The 24941-nt window shown below is 45.8% G+C and overlaps 1 protein-coding gene across 1 annotated transcript; it reads left to right on the top strand.

Moving 5' to 3' along the window:
* Positions 1 to 90: 90 nt before the first annotated feature.
* ccdc90b (coiled-coil domain containing 90B) lies at positions 91 to 24941 on the top strand. The gene is made up of 9 exons (XM_041894624.1): positions 91 to 387; positions 22435 to 22554; positions 22749 to 22852; positions 23121 to 23222; positions 23360 to 23401; positions 23740 to 23811; positions 23895 to 23948; positions 24172 to 24286; positions 24512 to 24941. The coding sequence occupies exons 1-9, from the start codon at positions 282 to 284 to the stop codon at positions 24565 to 24567; spliced, it is 771 nt and encodes a 256-aa protein (XP_041750558.1). The 5' UTR covers positions 91 to 281; the 3' UTR covers positions 24568 to 24941.

The raw sequence follows: 24941 nt of genomic DNA, 5'->3' as shown, positions 1-24941 counted from the left end.
AGCTAGATATGTACCGTCACCGTTCGGAAATGGTCAAAAGTTGCGCAACGGTGAAGAACAACTTCGAAAGCTGCGTACATATCTGACGTACCATCCGGTGTCATGAGCGCTTGCTTGTCCTCTGTCAGTGTGGGACAGATAGAACACTTTGTACTTCAACATATAGATAATACATGTGTAATACAACTCAGATCGTAAGAGTGTTGTAACTAAATGAGAATTTGTTGCTCCGTGAGTTTAAAAACGAAGAGTTTGAAAGTGTCTTTTCTGTGTCTGGGGCGATGACCGGTGTAAACAGACACTGTGTAACTCTTTTCCGATCAGTAGTTCGGCACTGTCAGAGGCATCTGAACAATGGCACATACAGGGGAGCACAGAGTTGGAGAGGTAAGCGTTTTGGTATAGTAGTAGTCTTGCAGATAATTGCTATATACCTGTGTACTAACGCTGATTCAGAGGGGTTGTGTTAAATGCGGAAGACACATTTCGGTTGAATGCATTCAGTTGTGCAAGACAGTTACTAGGTATCCCCTTTCCTTTGCTTTGTTATAAACCATTGCAGGCCTAGCTGCCTAGCTTTTGCTTACTACACAAGTGGGCAAAAGTTTCTTATTCCTTAACAAAACATGTTCTACTGTTGTGTGTGTGTGTGTGTGTGTGTGTGTGTGTGTGTGTGTGTGTGTGTCTGTCTGTTTGTTAGCCAATAATTCTCAAACACTGCTCAATGGAGTTGTGGCAAGGCAATTAGTTTAGTTGAATTAAATTAGATTAGTTTTGGCAGAGTGTAGTTAGCCTACCTCAGACTACATTGAGTCGGTATCAGTCTATACTGTTTTTTGTAAGATTTTATTTGATATTCTATAAACAATACAAAACGAACGACAACATCATACATAAACTATCACACCTGCCAAACCCACTAGCACACCCCCCCATCACTTTCCGCCACATGGCCTGAAACTGCACCATTTTGTTTCTCTCTGTAGCCCACACACTTTCAATATTTCAATAATAAATCATTAGATTTGTCCATTGTGTTAATGATGGCGGATTGATTGATTTCTAAGTTTTTAGAATACGTTTTTTCAAGATAAGTGATGAGAAGAGAATCGTCCAACCCATCGGGTATCTCACTACACCCCCATAAGCCATGTCTTGAAATATGCAGACAGTTGGAGTAAAAGTAAGTTTACATTGTAATACTTCTGACAGTCAACTTTCTAGCTCCTCCCACAACTCCCAGATTTAATTTACCTAATTTTCAAAGGAAATATGGGCAGGTCTGTTTTAGGTTTTTTGTGGGGGACTTAAGCACTTCCGGCCAATAGTTCGCAGCTAGCTTGCTCACTAAATCACTATCACTTCCCAAACAAAGATTCATGCAAAACAGGCATTTTATGTTCAGTAAGGGGATGCCACAATAACTGGCAGAAATGGAAGTTGTTCATGGAGTAGGAGTGTTTTGACCACCAAACTGTTTTGAGGAGCGAGTGCAGTTGTGAGGCGCCTTTTGATTTGCACCCACCTCTTAAGGACGACGAGTCTCTTCGGCTTTGGCTCAAAGCATTGAACTTGAAAAAACACCAAACCGACCCAATGTCTGTTCCTATCACTTCGTGGACAAGAGGCCACCTGAAGAGCATCCTTTCCCTGAGAAGTGGCTGGGCTATGATGCTCCAGTACAGACCAGACGGTGACATCTCATCAGGACATCAACACATACAGGTAGCTGTTAGCTAGCTGCTACTCGCTAGCTATCGTCACAGATGGGGTGACCTGAATCAGGCAGAAGTTAGCTAACTTAGCTAGCTAGCTTAGCTAACTATGTTAGTAGTAGGTAGCCACTCCTAGCTTGAGGGCAGCCCATCTGATACAGTGTTGCTAGCTAACTAGCCTAGCTAGTTAGTCCCTACATTGTTAGCTATCCAACAACTTCTATCTGACAATGTCTACCCCATGCCATGATTATCCCCATCATTGCTGGCATGCCACTGGTGATGCTAATGAAATGTCTAACTAACTAAATGATTAAACATTATCTCAAGTGTTTTCTATTTTTTTTTACCTAACCCATGACCAGTAGGCTGTCTGTGCATTTTATTTTGTTAAACTTGTGGTCTCGCTTATGTTTGTTTGACAGATGAAGACAACTGTGGTGATGCAGAGTCTGATCCGAGTGTGCCAATGCCCCCGCAGCGTAAAGATGCTGATACTCAATGGGAGGTTCTAGCACTGACTGATCACAGCTACGTGTCAAACAAACCCAATGTGGTGGTGCAGAGCCATTGACCCACACCATCCTGAAGAATTACATTAGCTCAGTGTTGTATAGTGGCCTTCCTTTTAGTGTTTTCTTTGACCATGTAGCATAACTTCAAAGTGCATATCACTGATTAAATACTGATAACCTTGATAACCTGAATCTACTCCAGGGTGATCTTGCTTAATGCTTTGCTGTGTCCCAGGGAGTCGTGAGCAGAATTCTTTCCTACTGGATTGACACAATGAAGGAGCACATGAGGATCTACATTCCATGGCTGCCGTGGGAGACCATCCAGAACACAATGCCTCAGTGCTTCAAAGAGAAGTTCCCCAACACCACTTGCATCATCGTCTGCTCTGAAACCACTCTTCAGAAAGCACACAATCACGATTCCAGAGGGGAGTCACACAGCCACTATTATTCCAGCAATACTCTCCAGTATTTGGCTGCCATTGCTCAATGTGGACTCATTATGTTAATCTCTCCTGCAAATGGAGGCAGATGCACCGACAAGTTCATCACCCAAAACTCTGGCTTCCTGGATTACCTTAGGCCTGGTGATCAGCACATAACTTCACATCAAAAGGCACATCAGTAACAACCTGCTCGGATGGAGCCCAGACAGCAGTTTGCATCTCTTCAGTCCTGTGCAGAACATGACCATTTGCACCTGCATGTAGTACCCACGCGCTCCATTGGGTTGCAGTTGAGGAACCCCATCCACACACTTCACATCTGTTAGTTTGCCAGAGAACAGTTCAGTCAGACTCACACTTCTTACTCAGAACAGGACATTTGATTTCTAGAAGTTCTACTCCATCTGGGGTAGCAGAAAGCCACGGCTCCTTGACACTACTGTGCCTCTACTCTCCAGACTAAACCCACAGCTCTCCATCCATGTGTAGGCCACCTGCTCGTTCTCCTTGCCATATGTGGTTGATGAGTTCCCATGGAACCTGGGGAGGAGATGCTCCCGCACAAAGTTGCCTGGATTTGTTGAGTTGCGCACAGGAACCTTCTTTGCTGACCTAGCAGTGATCCGAAGTTTACTTGCGTTATTTGTATTATTATGGATCCCCATTAGTCCCTGCCAAGGCAGCACCTACTCTTCCTGGGGTCTGGCAAAATTAAGGCAGTTATACAATTTTAAAAACATTACAATACATTCATTACAGAATTCACAGCACACTAAGTGTGTGCCCTCAGGCCCATACTCCACTACTACATATCTACAACACAAAATCCATGTGTACGTGTGTGTATAGTGCGTATGTTATCATGTGTGTGTATGCATGTGTCTGTGCCTATGTTTGTGTTGCTTCACAGTCTCTGCTGTTCCATAAGGTGTATTTGTATCTGTTTTTTAAATCTGATTCTACTGCTTACAGCAGTTACCTGATGTGGAATAGCTGGCTCTATGTGTAGCCATGGCTCTATGTAGCACTGTGCGCCTCCCATAGTCTGTTCTGGACTTGGGGACTGTGAAGAGACCTCTGGTGGCATGTCTTGTGGGGTATGCATGGGTGTCTGAGCTGTGTGCTAGTCGTTTAAACACGACAGCTCAGTGCTTTCAACATGTCAATACCTCTCACAAATACAAGTAGTGATGAAGTCAGTCTCTCCTCTACTTTTGAGCCAGGAGAGTTTGACATGCATATTATTAATGTTTGCTGCTGGAACTTGATGACTGTTTGGTTTAGCTTTGATGCACTTGTGCAGAACGCTCCCCACTGGAACATTGGCCCCTTTCAAACTCTTCTTATGTGCATTGTGGGAGTGTTACGCAGGGGTTGGAGGTAGAGATGGAGAAGCATCTCCGGTGCTGTCAGAGAACTCGTCACTTGGTTTGTGACGTTTGACACAGACCTCGCTCAACCTTTTTGGGGCTAAATTCGGCTGCGTCCCCGTGTTCCACTGGCATTGCTCATCTGTACAGGACACCCCTGTCAATCCTCCATACACAGCATTCTGCACCTTCAACAAAAAACTACTGTTAGAATAGTCAATTACAGTACAGAACACTAGTTTACATGGTGTTCACAGTTGATAATTTTATACAGTTCCCTTTTAACTAGTAGGTTTAGGTTATGTTGGAAATGTCCTATTTGATTGTAAAACTCACCTTGATTCTGTACCTACTACCTCATTGCCATTCGAGATTAGACTGATAAACTTCCACAATGAGCCACTGAAACCAAGAACCGTGTGTGCATGTTGTAATTGTTAACATTATCAGTTCTGGTCAGTGATATGGTATCATCACAATTGGCTAGCTAGCTAGCTAAGTAACTAGCTAACATCAAACTTATCAGTTATAGAAAGGGCAAGTTATGATAAACAAAAAGCCAGTGAGCAAGCTACCTTCCATAGTATTGCAGCTGCATGACTGCAAGACTTCCCCTGCCCTGTAACACAAGAACACCCTGCAGTCTCCACCGTGCCGACAGATGATACAAGAATCCAGGCAGAATGATGGTGTGTTTTGCTCTGACTGGGCTGGGCATCTGCTTTGAGGAACACCAGGTTGTCATCCTTAAGACAGTGAATAAGCACCCGCCCAACTTTGCCGCTGTAGAGGTATTGATATGCCTCTGTGCTTTTGTAGCTCCTCATCTCTGACCCATCTTAGTCTTTTACATTTGACATTTTAGTCATTTAGCAGACGCTGTTATCCAGAGCGACTTACAGTTAGTGAGTGTATACATTTTCAGTCTTAGTCTGTATCTTAGTCTATGCCTCTGACATTGCACGCCCATATATTTATTCATAAATTCCATTGCTTTACTTAGATTTGTGTGTATTGGGTATATGTTGTGAAATTGTTCTATATTACTTCTTAGATATTACCCCGCTGTCGGAGCTAGAAACACAGGCATTTCGCTACACCTGCAATAACATCTGCTAAACACGTGTATGTGACCAATAAAATTTGATTTTAGACAAGACAAAATAATTGAAGATGTCTTTGTAGGTGATAGATGGCAATTTTTTTTCATATCTTCCCACTCTTAAATAATCTGCGGATGTGGCACAGACTCGTCTTTGAAAGGTTTTTCTTGGTATGATCCCACAACATTTTGAGCTAGCTAGCTAACGTTCGCAAAATGGAAAGAACGCCACAAGAGAAGTCCTCCACAAAAAAGAACGTTTGACATTGTTTTGTTTCCGGGTTCTTAAATAAGGCGAATAGCATTCCCAGAAAGCATGGATTATTGAGTCATGACCGTAGCAGTGCGTAGGTAAAATCAATGATGAAGCAAAGCCAGGCAAAACATTTTTTCAAAACAACTGTGTTCTTGGGGACCTTCAATGCTGCAGAAATGTTTTGGTACCCTTCTGCAGACCTGTGCCTCAACACAATCCTGTCTCGGAGCTCTACGGACAATTCCTTCGACCTCGTGGCTTGGTTTGTGAAATGTCAACTGTGGGACCTTATATAGACAGGTGTGTTTCCAAATCATGTCCAATCAATTACATTTACCACAGGAGGACTCCAATCAAGTTGTAGAACCATCTCAAGGATGATCAATGGAAACAGGATGCACCTGAGCTCAATTTCGAGTCTCATAGCAAAGGTCTGAATACTTATGTTAATAAGGCTTTTTTTAAATGTTTAATACAAAAATGTCTAAAAACCTGTTTTTGCTTTGTCATTATGGGGTATTGTGTGTAGATTGCTGAGTTTTTTAAAAATCCATTTTAGAATAAGGCTGTAACGTAACACTGTAAGGCCGATAAGCCATAGCCTATATCATTTCACAGACAGTTCCAAAGTACAGGTGTCTCACAGTGGCGTAATAAATTCAATCACCTACGTTTGTGTTTCATCACAGTTAACCAGAGAGCAACATCTGTCCTGTTTAAGTCCACAAAGAAAATATTGCATGTAACAAACAGTTACATGACCTACACAGCATGGTCAAATGCAAGTTCAAGTTAGTTGGCAAAGTTCATTTCACCATTGGTTTGCTCAAATTAGAATAACATCCTTACTAAAATATTTTCAAAGCAGCAAGATTAAAATAGCCTAATGGGAAATGCATCCGCAATGCACTTCAACTTTGACATGTTGTAGGCTAACTATAGGGAGAAGCCCCCGCTCAGGTCATTTTTCACTAGTGTTTGCAGCAGCTCACCTGGTAGTTTGTGGAAGGAGGCATCAGCATAGACTATCTGCAGCTCACTTTCCAACCTCTGGTTGTCAAAATAAGTGTACGTCTGGAACAGTGAGTTCTCTGTCAGGAAACCCCTCTTGCTTTGAGTACATGGGAAATTAACCATGATCAAGAACACGGAAGAAGTTGAGGCTCTTCATGTCAGCAATCCTCTGGGTCATGTGTAGTATGATTCCATAGAGTATTTCGAAGTACAGTCGTCGGTATCTGTCAGGAGGCCTGGGTCATTGTCAGCGTTGTCCCGGTGGTTGAGTCCCTGCTCCAGCCACGGTGGTATCTTGTGCGTCTTTCATCTTCCATTCCAACAGTCTGGACAGTGTTGTCATAGCCCTTGAAACTTCGCATCCCTTCTGATGGCGTTCAATGCATTCAGTGTACTGTCAACCCGTACACAAGAATGTCTTACATCAAGAGATGTGCTCTTGTCACTATTCCGTCGTGGATGTGGTGGAGGAGTCAAGCGCAGGAAACAGAGGTTTAGTCCAACAAGACTTTTAATAGTCTCAATAACACGAGAACAAAACCCCGACCTCGAAAACACGAAGTGGCGAGGGAAAATTACGCACACGCATAAAACACTAAACATGAAAAAATGACACGGAAAACAAACACGTATCATAGACACAGTGGCAACAGAATAACAACACACAAATACCCTAGATCACAACACGGAACTTATAAGACACGTAATCAACTCCCAAACAGACACAGGTGTGACAGACAGACAAAAGCAATCAAACACAGAAACATAGAGCGGTGGCAGCTAGTACTCCGGGGACGGCGAACGCCGAAGCCTGCCCGAACCAGGAGGAGGAGCAGCCTCGGCCGAAACCGTGGAGCCGCGCGCCGACCCCGGCCTCGGGGACGGCCAGGAGGACGCGGACCCGGGCGCGTGGGATGCCCATGGTGAAACTCAGTCAGGAGGGATGGATCGAGTATGTCCCTCCTGGGCACCCAGCACCGTTCCTCCGGACCGTACCCCTCCCACTCCACGAGATACTGGAGACCACTCCTCCGGCGCCTCGAGTCCAAGATGGTCCGGATCCTGTACGCCGGGACCCCCTCGATGTCCAAAGGGGGCGGAGGGGTCTCTCCTATCTCATCTTCTTGGAGTGGGCCAGCTACCACCGGCCTGAGAAGAGACACATGGAACGAGGGGTTAATATTTTTATACTCAATTGGCAGTTGTAACCTGTAACACACCTCGTTCAATCTTCTCAGGACTTTGAAGGGGCCCCACAAACCGCCGACCCAGCTTCCGGCAGGGCAGGCGGAGGGGCAGGTTTCGAGTCGAGAGCCAGACTCGATGTCCCGGTGCGTACACCGGTCCCTCACTGCGGTGGCGATCGGCGCTCGCCTTTGTTGACGGATGGCACGCTGCAGATGGACATGGGCAGCGTCCCACGTCTCTTCCGAGCGCCGAATCCACTCGTCCACCGCAGGGGCCTCGATCTGGCTCTCGTGCCACGGTGCCAGGACCGGCTGATAACCTAAAACACACTGGAAAGGTGTTAAGTTGGTGGAGGAGTGGCGGAGAGAGTTCTGGGCCATCTCTGCCCAGGGGATGAACCTCGACCACTCCTCCGGCCGGTCCCGGCAATAGGACCTCAAAAACCTACCCACATCCTGGTTGACACGTTCCACCTGCCCATTACTCTCTGGGTGGTACCCCGAGGTAAGGCTTACCGAGACCCCCAACCGTTCCATGAACGCTCCCCAAACTCTGGAAGTGAACTGGGGACCTCGGTCAGACACAATATCTCGGGGACCCCATAGTGCCGGAACACATGGGTAAATAGGGCCTCAGCGGTTTGTAGGGCAGTAGGGAGACCCGGCATGGGAAGGAGACGACAGGCCTTGGAAAACCGATCCACAACGACCAATATGGTGGTATTCCCCTGGGAGGGGGGTAGGTCAGTTACGAAATCCACCGATAGGTGGGACCATGGTCGTTGTGGAACGGGCAGGGGATGTAGCTTACCCCTGGGCAAATGTCTAGGCGCCTTACACTGGGCACACACCGAGCAGGAGGAGACATAAACCCTCACATCCCTAGCTAACGTTGGCCACCAGTATTTCATGCTAAGACAGTGCAGTCCGGCCAATACCTGGATGTCCAGAGGAGGGTGATGTATGAGCCCAATAAATAAGACGATCACGGATCTCGAGCGGAACGTACGTCCGCCCCACAGGACACTCGGGGGGAGTAGGGTCGGTACGCAGTGCCCGCTCGATTTCCGTATCGACCTCCCATACTACCGGAGCCACCAAACAAGATTCCGGCAATATGGAAGTAGGCTCGTTGGACCTCTCCTCCGTGTCATACCGCCGGGACAGGGCGTCTGCCTTACCATTCTGGGACCCTGGGATGTATGTGATCTTAAAAACAAACCGGGTTAGGAACATATTCCACCTAGCCTGACGAGGGTTCAATCTCCTAGCTGCCCGGATGTACTCCAGGTTACGGTGATCAGTCAGAATGAGGAAAGGGTGTTGAGCCCCCTCAAGCCAATGCCTCCACACCTTTAGGGGCTTGGACTACGGCTAACAGCTCCCTGTCCCCAACATCATAGTTGCGCTCCGCCCGAGCTGAGCTTCTTCGAGTAGAAAGCACAGGGGCGGAGTTTAGGTGGCGCGCCGGACCGTTGTGACAGGACTGCCCCCAATACCGGTCTCGGACGCGTCTACCTCAACCTGGAATGGTAAAGAGGGATCCGGATGCGCCAGCACCGGAGCCGAGGTGAACAGGTTCTTAAGTTTGACAAATGCCCTGTCCGCCTCAGCCGACCACTGCAAACGAACCGGACCCCCCTTTAGCAGGGACGTAATGGGAGCTGCAACCTGTCCAAAACCCCGAATAAACCTCCGGTAGTAATTAGCAAAACCCAAGAACTGCTGCACCTCTTTTACAGTGGTTGGAGTTTGCCAATTACGCACGGGCCGATACCCGGTCTACCTCTATCTCCACACCAGACGCGGACAACCGATAACCCAAAAAGGAGACGGACTCCTGGAAAAACAGGCATTTCTCTGCCTTGACATACAAGTCATGCTCCAACAGTCTTCTCAACACTCGGCGCACCTGGGCTACATGCTCGGCTCGAGTAGCAGAGTACACTAGGATGTCGTCGATGTAAACTACTACCCCCTGCCCATGCATGTCCCGGAAAATCTCGTCAACAAAGGATTGGAAGACTGACGGAGCATTCATTAACCCGTATGGCATGACGAGATACTCGTAATGACCCGAAGTGGTGCTAAATGCTGTCTTCCATTCATCCCCCTCCCTAATGCGCACCAGATTATGCGCGCTCCTGAGATCCAACTTTGTGAAGAACCGCGCTCCGCGTAATGATTCCGTCATCGTCGCAATCAGTGGAAGTGGGTAGCTGTATTTAACTGTGATCTGATTGAGACTACGATAATCAATACACGGGCGCAATCCCCCGTCCTTCTTCTTCACAAAGAAGAAACTCGAGGAGACTGGGGAAGTAGAGGACCGTATGTATCCCTGTGCCAAGGACTCGGCTATGTATGTCTCCATAGCCGCTGTCTCCTCTTGAGACAGGGGATACACATGACTCCGTGGAAGAGCCGCTCCTGTTTGGAGATTTATCGCACAGTCCCCCTGTCTATGAGGAGGTAGCCGTGTTGCCCTCGGTTTGCTAAACACGAGTGCTAAATCCTCATACTCGGGGGGAATGCGCAGTGCGGGCACTTGGTTCGGACTCTCTACCGAGGTCGCCCCTACGGAAACACCTAGACATCTCCCTACACACTGAGCAGACCACTCCATAAGAGCCCTCTTGTTGCCACGCTATGGTAGGATCATGGGTGCTTAACCAGGGAAGGCCCAACACCACGGGGTACGCAGGAGAGTCAATCAGATAAAACTGAATGATCTCCTCATGACCCCCCTGCGTCGTCATCGTCAGTGGTGCTGTGACCTCCCTGATCAGGCCCGACCCCAACGGCCGGCTGTCTAATGCGTGGACAGGAAATGGATCGTCTACCGGCCGAAGGGGAATCCCTAACCTACTACAAAATGCCCGATCAATAAAGTTCCTAGCTGCGCCTGAATCTACTAGCGCCTTATGCTGGGAATGAGGTGCCACCTGTGGAAACCTCACAGGAATACTCATGTGACCAACAGAGAGCTCTGGGTGAGTGGGGCGCCTACTCACCTGAAATGACTCCCCCAGTGCGTGGCCTGTTGTCACCTCTCCCAGGAGACCCTCCCCAGCACCTGGCCGCAGTGTGTCCTCCACGACCGCAGGTGGTGCAGGGGATGGCCCCCTCGGGTTCCCTCTCCTCCTCTCTCTAGCGCCAGCACCCCCAGCTCCATGGGAATCGGCTCGGGGGTGCTGGAGGGTGGACTGGACGACCCCCACTCGGGGACGTCCGCGGGTAGCCAGCAGGGTATCCAGACGGATGGAAATGTCCACCAACTGGTCAAACGACAGGTTGGTGTCCCTGCAGGCCAGCTCCTGACGAACGTCCTCTCGTAGACTACACCGGTACTGGTCGATGAGGGCCCTCTCATTCCACCCCGCATCCGCCGCTAGTGTCCGGAACTCCAGTGCGAACTCCTGTGCGCTCCTCTTCCCCCTGTCGGAGGTGGAATAGACGCTCTCCCGCCGCTTTCCCCTCAGGGGGGATGATCGAAGACAGCCCTGAAGCGGCGGGAGAACTCCGCGTAGGTGATGGTTGCGGCGTCTATTCCCCTCCATTCGGCGTTGGCCCACTCCAACGCCTTGCCGGAGAGACAGGAGATGAGGGCGGAGACGCGCTCGTATCCCGAGGGCGCCGGGTGTATGGTGGCAAGGTAAAGTTCTACCTGCAGGAGGAATCCCTGACACCCGGCTGCAGAACCGTCATATGCCCTCGGGAGTGAGAGCCGAATGCCACTGGGTTCCGGTGCTGAGAGAGGAGGACTGGCCGTTGGTGATGCGATGTTGTAAGGGTCCTTGGCCACCTCAGGGTTCACCAATCGGCGCAGAGTGTTGGACACCTCGTCCATGGCGGTCCCGAGTTGCCGGATCATGGCGTCCTGGAAGTTGATCCGGTCCAGGAGGGATTCGGGTGCCGCCGCTGTTCCTGCTGACTCCATGATGGTGTGTTGTTCTGTCACTATTCCGTCGTGGATGTGGTGGAGGAGTCAAGCGCAGGAAACAGAGGTTTAGTCCAACAAGACTTTTAATAGTCTCAATAACACGAGAACAAAACCCCGACCTCGAAAACACAAAGTGGCGAGGGAAAATTACGCACACGCGTAAAACACTAAACATGAAAAAATGACACGGAAAACAAACACGTATCATAGACACAGTGGCAACAGAATAACAACACACAAATACCCTAGATCACAACACGGAACTTATAAGACACGTAATCAACTCCCAAACAGACACAGGTGTGACAGACAGACAAAAGCAATCAAACACAGAAACATAGAGCGGTGGCAGCTAGTACTCCGGGGACGGCGAACGCCGAAGCCTGCCCGAACCAGGAGGAGGAGCAGCCTCGGCCGAAACCGTGACAGCTCTGTAGGGCCTGAAACAATGGTTCTCTGAGTCCAGAAATGGCCTCAAACACCAAGTAAAAACATTTACATGAACTCCTTCAGTTTCTGTTTCAGAGCACTGCTCTGGGCGATTTAATCTTTATCCCAGCTAGGCTCAGTAATGATCCAATCAAAAACAATGTCCAATATCTCTGGCCTTCGTGCACAGCATGCACTGCTCTACTTTTGAAGTTCCAATGAGTGGCACAGTCTCCCGGTACCCGAATGGTATTGTCAACCTCAGTAAGCATGGCTGTCTTTTTACATGAAAACTGTCAATGGATGCAACAAAAAAAAAAAAGTTTGCGTCTTGAATATTGCTTGTCCCCTGTGCTAAACCTACGTTTGTGGTCATAACAATGAATGAAGAGGGCATATTGACAGTGGGTTTTCACAGGTGCCTGAACCCCACCTCGCTGCCCACTCATGCAACTTGCCCCGTCGTAAGTCTGGAAGATGAGTTTGGCTGCTGTGTTGTATTTGCTGACTGAACAGAATGGCGCCGGAGGAGATGGCTGCCATTTTACGGCCCCCTAACCAATTGTGCTATTATGTATTTGTTTACATCCCTGTTAGTGAGCATTTCTCCTTTTCCAAGATAATCCATCCACCTGACAGGGGTGTGGCATATCAAGAAGCTGATTAAACGGCATGATCATTACACAGGTGCACCTTGTGCTGGGGACAATAAAAGGCCACTAAAATGTGCAGTTTTGTCACACAACACAATGCCACAGATGTCTCAAGTTTTTAAGGAGTGTGCAATTGGCATGCTGACTGCAGGAATGTCCACCAGAGCTGTTGCCAGAGAATTGAATGTTCATTGCTCTACCATCAGCTGCCTCCGTCATTTAGGAGAATTTGGCAGTATGTCCAACCGGCCTCACAACCGCAAACCACGTGTATGGCGTCGTGTGGGCGAGCGGTTTGCTGACATCAACGTTGTGAACAGAGTGCCCCATAGTGGTGGTGGGGTTATGGTATGGGCAGGCATAAGCTACGGACAATGAACACAAATGCATATTATCGATTTGAATGCACAGAGATACCCTGAGGCCCATTGTCGAGCCATTCATCCGCCGCCATCACCTCATGTTTCAGCATGATAATGCATGTCCCCATGTCGCAAGGATCTGTACACAATTCCTGGAAGCTGAAAATGTCCCAGTTCTTCCATGGCCTGCATACTCACCAGACATGTCACCCATTGAGCATGTTTGGGATGCTCTGAAACGTTGTGTATGACAGCCATGTTCCAGTTCCTGCCAATATCCAGCAGCTTCGCACAGCCATTGAAGAGGAATGGGACAACATTCCACAGGCCACAATCAATAGCCTGATCAACTCTATGCGAAGGAGATGTGTCGCGCTGCATAAGGCAAATGGTGGTCACACCAGATACTGACTGGTTTTCTGATCCACGCCCCTACTTTTTTTTAAAGGTATCTGTGACCAACAGATGCATATCTGTATTCTCAGTCATGTGAAATCCATAGATTAGGGCTTAATGAATTTATTTAAATGATCTGATTTCCTTATATGAACTGTAGCTCAGTAAAATCCTCGAAATTGTTGCATGTTTCGTTTATAGTTTTGTTTAGTATATCACCCTTATCCTTGACATAGCGTGCTATGATTGTCAATTGACATTTGCAGAATATGTCTGTGGTGTCACCCACCTGGACTGCTATGATCTCACTGTCAATTTCACTTTGTATCACGTCTGCGATGCTCTGAATGATGTCATTCTATACGGTGTTTCATTCCTGTTAATATGGTGCTTTTCCCAAGGTGTTCAGCCATGGCGGTATAGAACTCTGCAAATGCATTGACAAGTTCCACAAAATTACCTTTATTAATGCTTGTTGCTGACCCAGGTACATTACTGCGATGACCAGTTTCTTCAGAATGTCTCTGTTATTATTCACCTGTTTGTTGTGCCTCTGGACACTTATCACTGCGGCCTGGTCGAGAGCCTTGTTGATCCGGATTCGACCAAAGAGCTTTAGTTTCAGGATCGCCATAATGTGTTTATTTAGGTTTTCCATGTTGGTCAAGGAACCTGCCCAGGTTTGCAAGATCAGAAAAACCAGTGGTGGCCCAAGGGTTGTTGAGCAATCATGTGCTCTTGTCAAATAGAAGGCATGGCCAGAAAAACAGCTTCTTTAGCCTAGCACTCCCAGCTAGCCAGTCGGTCCTGTTGTAATTCTCAGTGTTGAAAGATCGGGTCCCACCCCGTGTTCCTCTCCCCTGCACAATATCCAATTTTGGAGTCGGCCTCCCATTCTCCTTGATTTTCAGCTGCTGCTCAAATGACAATTTTACTAAATCGTTTTGAACTAGAAACTCTAGATCCCCATCTCCATCCATAGCTAGCTACTGCAGGACACAGACCAGAAACTGACAATGATGTTTTGCTTTGGTGTGAAAACCCCCCCAAAATATATATATATATATATATATATATCAGTGGGGGAAAAAAGTATTTAGTCAGCCACCAATTGTGCAAGTTCTCCCACTTAAAAAGATGAGAGAGGCCTGTAATTTTCATCATAGGTACACGTCAACTATGACAGACAAATTGAGATTTATTTTTCTCCAGAAAATCACATTGTAGGATTTTTAATGAATTTATTTGCAGATTATGGTGGAAAATAAGTATTTGGTCAATAACAAAAGTTTCTCAATACTTTGTTATATACCCTTTGTTGGCAATGACACAGGTCAAACGTTTTCTGTAAGTCTTCACAAGGTTTTCACACACTGTTGCTGGTATTTTGGCCCATTCCTCCATGCAGATCTCCTCTAGAGCAGTGATGTTTTGGGGCTGTCGCTGGGCAACACAGACTTTCAACTCCCTCCAAAGATTTTCTATGGGGTTGAGACCTGGAGACTGGCTAGGCCACTCCAGGACCTTGAAATGCTTCTTACGAAGCCACTCCTTCGTTGCCCGGGCGGTGTGTTTGGGATCATTGTCATGCTGAAAGACCCAGCCACGTTTCATCTTCAATGCCCTTGCTGATGGAAGGAGGTTTTCACTCAAAATCTCACGATACCATTCATTCTTTCCTTTACACGGATCAGTCGTCCTGGTCCCTTTGCAGAAAAACAGCCCCAAAGCATGATGTTTCCACCCCCATGCTTCACAGTAGGTATGGTGTTCTTTGGATGCAACTCAGCATTCTTTGTCCTCCAAACACGACGAGTTGAGTTTTTACCAAAAAGTTCTATTTTGGTTTCATCTGACCATATGACATTCTCCCAATCCTCTTCTGGATCATCCAAATGCACTCTAGCAAACTTCAGACGGGCCTGGACATGTACTGGCTTAAGCAGGGGGACACGTCTGGCAATGCAGGATTTGAGTCCCTGGCGGCGTAGTGTGTTACTGATGGTAGGCTTTGTTACTTTGGTCCCAGCTCTCTGCAGGTCATTCACTAGGTCCCCCGGGTGGTTCTGGGATTTTTGCTCACCGTTCTTGTGATCATTTTGACCCCACGGGGGTGAGATCTTGCGTGGAGCCCCAGATCGAGGGAGATTATCAGTGGTTTTGTATGTCTTCCATTTCCTAATAATTGCTCCCACAGTTGATTTCTTCAAACGAAGCTGCTTACCTATTGCAGATTCAGTCTTCCCAGCCTGGTGCAGGTCTACAATTTTGTTTCTGGTGTCCTTTGACAGCTCTTTGGTCTTGGCCATAGTGGAGTTTGGAGTGTGACTGTTTGAGGTTGTGGACAGGTGTCTTTTATACTGATAACAAGTTCAAACAGGTGCCATTAATACAGGTAACGAGTAGAGGACAGAGGAGCCTCTTAAAGAAGAAGTTACAGGTCTGTGAGAGCCAGAAATCTTGCTTGTTTGTAGGTGACCAAATACTTATTTTCCACCATAATTAGCAAATAAATTCATAAAGAAATCCTACAATGTGATTTTCTGGATTTTTGTTTCTCAATTTGTCTGTCATAGTTGACGTGTACCTATGATGAAAATTACAGGCCTCTCTCATCTTTTTAAGTGGGAGAACTTGCACAATTGGTGGCTGACTAAATACTTTTTCCCCCCACTGTATATGTGTGTATATATATATATATATATATATGGAAGTCAGGCTTCCCTTGGCATCCATGAATACGCGCCACTGGTCATGATTAGTTTTACATTTTAAGACATTGATGTTTTAGTCATTTAGCAGACGCTCTTGAGCGGCTTACAGTTAGTGAGTGCATACATTTCCATACTGGCCCCCCGTGGGAAACGAACCCACAACCCTGGCGTTGCAAGCGCCATGCTCTACCAACTGAGCTACAGGGGACCCTGACAGACATGACTGCCGTTGTGCTGTAGAATTAGTTAATTTCTATACATTATATTATACTGGATTAAGCGTACATTTTCGTTATCTGTAATTTCGTTAGTTATGTTTCAACATTCCCTCCATCTAAGAGATTGTCAGATGGATATGCTCTCTGCAAGGTTTTGTATATCTTCCCTATCATATGAACATCCTTTTCTGACTCAAATAAGATTCCCTCACATGATGACCACACCGGCCACGTTGCGTGCTCTAACGTTGCAAAATAGATTTACACGTTATTCAATAATTTCATCCAAACTGCTCACGTATGTCAACGAGCGTCTGCGTAGCCAGGCGCTAAAATAGAACTTGATCTATTTTAGACCCTTGAGGCGCTGCAAGTCCCGCCTCTCCCGTCTCCTCATTTGTTTTTAGGAGCATATACCCACGTGGGTGATTGAAAGATGAATGAGGTCCACACTCCAGTCGGTTGCAGTAATGCATCTTAAAGTTGGTTGCCAACCGCCATATAAAGTCCACAGAAGAAAAAGAAGAAGGAGGAAGGCAGGCGCTGTACTCTTGTGTAGTTGGTGTTAATGTGTATTTCAATGTGGGCCCTTAACAACGCTGTTCACGGGCAGGCAGCCGGACGGAGTAGGTTTTGACGTGCTGTTGGCCATTTGTTCTGGATAGCTAGCTACGTTAGCTAGCCAGCTGCCAGGAGAGGGATTTTTGAAATCGTTGAAAAACAAACAAACTTTACTCGGTGTGGCGGAGGTTCGGCACGGCTTTGCTGTGAATGGGTCAGAGATGGTAGGAGATAGTGATGGAGAGGAAAGTGAAGCAAGTATGGAACATAGTGGTACAAATAAAGGAGGGAGTAAGAAAAAGAAAGCGGGAGAGAAAGGGAGTAGGGGTATGAAGGGAAGCGAGAGGTCTACGGAGATGGAGAGGAGGCAGAAAAGGAAGTTTGAGGAGCGCAACCTAGCTTCCAACGCTAGCGGAAGTTCGGAGGTAGAAAGTGCAGAGGAAGGGCAAGATAAGACACGAGAGGAACATGGAGGTGAGGAGGAGCATAAAGTGATTATGAAGTTCAGGGAGGAGTTGGGGCGATGAGTCCGATAAGGTTGAAGGCTGTGATAAAAGAGTTGATTGGTGAAGTTGTTAATGCTAAAGTGTTAAGAGATGGGAGATTGTTGGTGGGCTGTAAGGACATGGTGCAGAGGGAAAAAGCTATCGGAGTGAAGCAAATAGGGAAGTGTAAGGTGGTGTCGAGCAGCTGGACTGATCAAGCAGTGGAGTAAAGGGCTGATAACAGGAGTGCCTGTGAGTGTTAGCACTAAAGAGGTAAGGGAAAATTTGAGAGGAGGCGTTCTAGTGAATGTACACAGATTGCAAGCAACAAGGGGTGGAGATAGGGTAGTTAGCATGTCTATTCTGTTACATTTTAAGGACCGGGTACTGCCAAATACGTTAACAATAGGATATATGAGTTATTATGTGAGGGCTTATGTACCGAAGCCTTTAAGATGTTATAAATGCCAGAGGTTTGGGCATGTGGCAACAGTCTGTAAAGAGAAAAAGAGGTGTGCCAGGTGTGGAGGAGAGCATGAGTATGGGAATTGTGGAGATGGTGTACAACCAAAGTGCTGCAACTGTGGGGGTGCTCATAGTGTGGCATATGGTGGGTGTGAGGCTATGAAGAAGGCAGTGGAGGTGCAACAAGTGAGAGTGGAGAGAAGGGTGTCATATGCTGAGGCAGTGAGGGTGGTCCAGTAGAGAAGGGTGTCATATGCTGAGGCAGTGAGGGTGGTCCAGGAGAGAAGGGTGTCATATGCTGAGGCAGTGAGGGTGGTCCAGGAGAGAAGGGTGTCATATGCTGAGGCAGTGAGGGTGGTCCAGTAGAGAAGGGTGTCATATGCTGAGGCAGTGAGGGTGGTCCAGGAGAAAAGGGTGTCATATGCTGAGGCAGTGAGTGTGGTCCAGGTCCAGGGAGATACAGGTTCAAGGGAGAGATGGGTAGGAGCATCTAGACCGGGGATTACGGGGCAGGTGGGCAGCGAATGGTATACATAGAAAAGAGAAAGCTGGTGACGTTTATAGCAGGAGCTATCAATAGCACTGGTAAAGGAGGGTCTAAAACGGAGAGGATTAAACTAATAGTGAAAGCAGCTGGGAGACATTTGAGTATGACAGGGTTGACATGGGAAAAGGTTCGAGATGACCTCAATCAGCCGATGGATGGAAATGGAAGGAAATGGCCAAGTGATGTAAATTTGATAGAAAAGAAAGATCTGGTGTGCCTGAATGATGGCCGAGGGACCAGGATTGATGTAGCCACAGGGAAAGAGTCTGCCTTGGACCTCACTCTGGTATCTAGTGCCATGGCAGGAATATGTGAGTGGGAGGTATGGGAGGACTACAGAAAGATAGGGAGGGGGTTGATCCAGCTGATTTCTTTGAGACGTCTGGAAACTGTGTATTAGGATTTTGTGGCCATTTACACAGATGGTTCAAAAGATCTAAGGACAGGACGTACTGGGTCAGCATTTGTAGTGCAGGAGTGTGGGGTGGAAGTCAGGAAACGTATTACAGATCATCTGGCTGTATATACGGCGGAGCTGATGGCCATGCTGTTGGCCTTGCAGTGGGTGGAGGAAGTTAAGCCAGACAGAATAGTTATTTGCTCTGACTCATGTGCAGTGTTACTGAGTCTCCAGTCCTTTAGCTCACGTAGCAGACAAGACCTGGTTTATGGCAGGATTAAACAGATGGGTATTCAGATAAGATTTACTTGGGTTCCACCCCATGTGGGGGTGGAGGGGAACGAGGCATTAGATGAACAGGCTAAACAAGCACTTAGTAGTGGGGATGTTGATGTTGAAGTGTCAATGAGCAAGGCAGAGGCAAAAAGACTGATATATATATATATATATATATATATACAGTGGGGGAAAAAAGTATTTAGTCAGCCACCAATTGTGCAAGTTCTCCCACTTAAAAAGATGAGAGAGGCCTGTAATTTTCATCATAGGTACACGTCAACTATGACAGACAAAATGAGAAAAAGAAATCCAGAAAATCACATTGTAGGATTTTTTATGAATTTATTTGCAAATTATGGTGGAAAATAAGTATTTGGTCAATAACAAAAGTTTCTCAATACTTTGTTATATACCCTTTGTTGGCAATGACACAGGTCAAACGTTTTCTGTAAGTCTTCACAAGGTTTTCACACACTGTTGCTGGTATTTTGGCCCATTCCTCTATGCATATCTCCTCTAGAGCCAGTGATGTTTTGGGGCTGTCACTGGGCAACACGGACTTTCAACTCCCTACAAAGATTTTCTATGGGGTTGAGATCTGGAGACTGGCTAGGCCACTCCAGGACCTTGAAATGCTTCTTACGAAGCCACTCCTTCGTTGCCCGGGCGGTGTGTTTGGGATCATTGTCATGCTGAAAAACCCAGCCACATTTCATCTTCAATGCCCTTGCTGATGGAAGGAGGTTTTCACTCAAAATCTCACGATACATGGCCCCATTCATTCTTTCCTTTACACGGATCAGTCGTCCTGGTCCCTTTGCAGAAAAACAGCCCCAAAGCATGATGTTTCCACCCCCATGCTTCACAGTAGGTATGGTGTTCTTTGGATGCAACTCAGCATTCTTTGTCCTGCAAACACGACGAGTTGAGTTTTTACCAAAAAGTTATATTTTGGTTTCATCTGACCATATGACATTCTCCCAATCCTCTTCTGGATCATCCAAATGCACTCTAGCAAACTTCAGATGGGCCTGGACATGTACTGGCTTAAGCAGGGGGACACGTCTGGAAATGCAGGATTTGAGTCCCTGGCGGCGTAGTGTGTTACTGATGGTAGGCTTTGTTACTTTGGTCCCAGCTCTCTGCAGGTCATTCACTAGGTCCCCCCGTGTGGTTCTGGGATTTTTGCTCACCGTTCTTGTGATCATTTTGACCCCACGGGGTTAGATCTTGCATGGAGCACCAGATCGAGGGAGATTATCAGTGGTCTTGTATGTCTTCCATTTCCTAATAATTTCTCCCAACGGTTGATTTCTTCAAACCAAGCTGCTTACCTATTGCAGATTCAGTCTTCCCAGCCTGGTGCAGGTCTACAATTTTGTTTCTGGTGTCCTTTGACAGCTCTTTGGTCTTGGCCATAGTGGAGTTTGGAGTGTGACTGTTTGAGGTTGTGGACAGGTGTCTTTTATACTGATAACAAGTTCAAACAGGTGCCATTAATACAGGTAACGTGTGGAGGACAGAGGAGCCTCTTAAAGAAGAAGTTACAGGTCTGTGAGAGCCAGAAATCTTGCTTGTTTGTAGGTGACCAAATACTTATTTTCCACCATAATTTGCAAATAAATTCATAAAAAATCCTACAATGTGATTTTCTGGAGAAAAAAAATCTCAATTTGTCTGTCATAGTTGACGTGTACCTATGATGAAAATTACAGGCCTCTCTCATCTTTTTAAGTGGGAGAACTTGCACAATTGGTGGCTGACTAAATACTTTTTTCCCCCACTGTATATATATATATATATATATACAGTGATGGTGAAGAGATGGCAGGAGCAGTGGAATAGAGATAATAAGGGAAGGCATTTATTTCAAGTACAGAGGAAAGTCGGGGAGGACGGCAGGAAGGGACAGAAGAGAGGAGGCTATTTTTACAAGATTAAGGGTGGGACACCGCCAGTTGAATAAGACATTAAACGTGATAGGAAAGCATCCATCAGGAAAGTGTGATTATTGTCAGGAAATAGAGACCGTGGAGTACAGTGGCTTGCTACAGTGTGGGCAGTATCAGAGGGAAAGAGAGAGGATGAGATTTAGTATGAGGGAGAAGGGGATACAGGAAATTAGTTTAAAGAGTATATTGAGCAGAACGTCATTAGATATAGTCTCAAATATTTTATATTTTTAAGAGAAACGGGGTTGGCAGGTAGGATTTAGTTTCTCCCTGTCTCTGGCCAACATTCCAGTACGGTAGGTGGTGGTAATGAACCATAATGTTGGATGTCAACCGCCGATAAATCCCACTGAAGAAGAAGAAGAACTAGGAGAGATTACTAGAAACTAACTAGGTTTAGAGAACACACAATTTTGTGAGACTCAAAATGGGTCGATATTCTACAAAGATCCAGCAAAAAAAAAAGGACCTTGTGTTGTTATTTTACCTATAATGTACAATGTTTATATCCCAGGACAAATGAGATAGCAACAGCAAGCTAGCTAGCTAAATGTCCATGAATGTTTCGTGTGTTTCGACCTGTCCCCAAATTAATATAGTTGGTTCAGAGTTTGTTTTGATATTTCAACCTGGTGTCCTGATCGTGTCTGGTGGGGATAGACAAACTCAACATGCGCACAATGGCTTACGCGCAGAGCCGGTTTGGTCATCATGTCAAGGTTGCTCTGATGTCAAAGATTTCAATTCGAAATGTAGTGATATGTAACTTTTCATTTGAAACTATCTACATGTGTCATTCCAAAATTACTTTTTAATTCTGTCATGGAAATGTATGGAAATGTATTTCCTGTTACAAAGTCATACAGTTTCTATGCCTTTAGTTTTCCATGTGGCGAAATTTATCGGTGAATTCTGAAAAGCTATCCAAGGATTGTTCCATAAGGCTGTGTTTTTAGGGAGTGATATTGGTTCTTGTAGAATACGTTTCATTTTCTTTCATATTGTTATAGCGTTCTTAACGATGAAGTTGTTCGTGTTCTTAGCTTTATCCTTTGTAAATAGACAGGTAAATTGATGTACATTCTTTCATGCGTACCTTTGTACCTATATTTGACCCATGTAACTGCGTTATTTTCTTTGGGTGCTGCAATCCATAGTTTTTCACAAAAATAGCATTTTACTCGAACTGCACCAAAGGAGCCATGTTTGTTAACGCAGAAAGAGCAGCCCTGTCATTGCACGCGGTAATTTGACAGCGGTCACGTAGAAATAAGTTTTTATTTAACACTACGGATTGCAGCATCCAAAGAAAATAATGCAGTTACTTTGAACAAACATAGGTACAAGGTAAGCATGAAATAATTTTTACAAGTATCGACTGATACCGACTCGATGTACTCAACTCCATCTGTCTGTGTACAGAGTTCCACGTTGCAACACCTGTAGCAGCGTACGACCTGAGGAAAGTGGAGCTGACCCCTCTGGAACAGAGGAAACTGACTTTTGACTCTCATGCCATGGTCATTGAGCTGGAGAGCAATGGTGGGTGCATCATTTTGGACTTGATCTGTAATTCTGCTTCTGTGTTGCCTTTTCTGAACCCTATTCTGAAATGTAAGTCACATCCAGACCAGGATAGGCAAATAAAGTGATAATTGATCCACAGTGTAATAAAGAAACTGGACACGGTTGTAATGCTGATTATCAAATCTTTTTAATGATTTCGTTATTTTCAGGCTTTGAAAAGCGTCAAGCGGAAATCATAGTAGCAGCTCTGGTGACTCTGACAACAGCCAACATGGACATAGTGTACAAAGACATGGTGACTGGAGCACACCAGGTACCACACACATACCACACTCACAGCAGCCCACTTGCTACCCAAGCTAAAGAAGACCAAGCTATCATTTATACTTGTGACTGCTGGTATGTGTGACAGAGTGTGCTTCAGTTACACCCATGGAATTGCAATACTCTGAACCTTCACCCCAACATTACACCATCTTTCAACAACTCTCTTGTAGGTTGTTCTGTTGTCAGACACCCCCTGTTGTAAGACACTCCCCCGCCCCCCTTCTCTCTCTCTCTCTCCTGTGTCTCTTGTTTAGGAGATTGCGCTGCAGCAGATCATGGCTCACCTGGACTCCATCAGGAAAGACATGGTGATCCTGGAGAAGAGTGAGTTTGCCAACCTGCGCTCTGAGAACGCTGTACGTACATAAACCCCTTCCTCCTCCACAATCACTGCCTGTCTGTCTCTAGTGATCTCAAAAGTGCACTAGGGATCTGTAATTATGATAACAATAATATATGTATTCTACATAAACCTGTGTATGTCTCTCTGCAGAAAATGAAGACCGAGTTGGATCAGATAAGGAACAGGCTGATGGTGAGAAGTGGTGACGTAGAGATCCTAAAAAAATACTACTATATTATTACTGTATGTTCTATATGTAATTCTATGAGTTATCATTTCATCTGTTTATTGTTAGACTATAACTTATGAATCATGTGATTATTTATCGGTAACCTCTGTGGTGCTATCAGATAGCTCAGTGGTTTCTCACTCAGTACGTTATGGGACTTGTATGGCTGCATCCCAAATGGCGCCCTATTCCCTACATAGTGCACTGCTTTTGGGCCCTGGTCAAAAGTAGTGCACTATAAAGAGAATAAGATGCCATTTGGGATACAAACTATAACTTGTGTTTCCTGTTTTGACTTCAGGAAGAGAGTAAGAAGATCAGAGCTGAGGCCAAGCTGGACATCAACCTGGAGAGGAGCAGGGTCACTGACATGGTGAGACCTTTAATTAAATTGACATTCTGCCACATGCTTTCTCTCTTTCTCACTGGGCATCTGTCTCTTTGTTTCTCTATCAGTTCACTGAGCAGGAGAAGAAACTTATGGAGAACAGCACAGAGTTCCACAGGAAGGTATGATATAAACTTCCTAATGCCATCTTGTCCATGATGATATTTCTACACTCCCACCACATAGGTTGTAACAGCTGCATTTCTTTATGGGGCGGATTCCCAGGAAACAGATTAAGCCTTTTCCATTGAATGCTTTCTAGTCCAGGACAAAGCTTAAACCATGTCTGGGAAACCGGCCATATGATTATAGTAATAGGATTCCCTGTGTTAATGTTCTCCTCAGAACGCAGTCATCGACCACGAAACAATGGAGACGACTAAAAAGATTGATCTAGAGGTGGCCTCTTTGAAAACTCTCCTGGAGTCGCTGAAGCTGGAGACCATCCGCTACCTTGCAGGTACTGTGCGTGTGCGTTTGTATGTCAAATCAAATCAAATGTTATTTGTCACATGCTTCGTAGGCAACAGGTCTAGACAAACAGTGAAATGCTTACTTACGGGTCCTTTTCCAACGATGCAGAGTTAAAGGTGTATGTGTTTGTTTGTTGACATATTTCTGTATATTCAACAATTATTTGAAATATAGTATGCATTTAAGTGGGATCTGCTTTTCTTTTTGGTAGCGTCCGTTTTCGCCTGCCTAGCGATTGCCTTGGGATTTTACCGACTTTGGAAGTGACCATCTCTGCTGTGGGGGTTTGATTACAATGTACATAGATCCCACTGGGCGCACTCTGGTTGAATCAACGTTGTTTTCATGTAATTTCAATTTCTACTTTTATGTATTTCTACTTTTAAATGGCAATCTACAGTACATGGAGAGCTAAGACTGTAAGGCCAAGCATGACTCATTAAATCAATTAATCAATCAACCTATTAAACAATAAAGTCAATCAGATATTTTGAGCATACCTGTTGAGTGATACAATGTACAATAAACATATTTACAGGCACTATATAGGTCATACAAAATGGCTCAATACTTACAAGAACTGTATTTGGATATGGATTCCACATGACATGGAAATAAACAACTTTTCTCAATTAACCACA

The sequence above is a fragment of the Coregonus clupeaformis genome, chromosome 13 (assembly GCF_020615455.1).
Source record: "Coregonus clupeaformis isolate EN_2021a chromosome 13, ASM2061545v1, whole genome shotgun sequence".
In the NCBI taxonomy this organism is placed as follows: Eukaryota; Metazoa; Chordata; class Actinopteri; order Salmoniformes; family Salmonidae; genus Coregonus; species Coregonus clupeaformis.
The sequence above is the reverse complement of the archived record's forward strand: the minus strand, read 5'-3'. Positions and strand labels throughout refer to the sequence as shown.

What these genes read in the sequence shown, in the direction of transcription:
- ccdc90b (XM_041894624.1), top strand. Translation starts at nt 282, where the DNA reads ATGACCGGTGTAAACAGACACTGTGTAACTCTTTTCCGATCAGTAGTT. An exon ending in GGGAGCACAGAGTTGGAGAG is followed by an intron (nt 388 to 22,434) that starts GTAAGCGTTTTG and finishes GTCTGTGTACAG; the next exon opens with AGTTCCACGTTGCAACACCT. An exon ending in GGAGCAGGGTCACTGACATG is followed by an intron (nt 23,812 to 23,894) that starts GTGAGACCTTTA and finishes TTTCTCTATCAG; the next exon opens with TTCACTGAGCAGGAGAAGAA.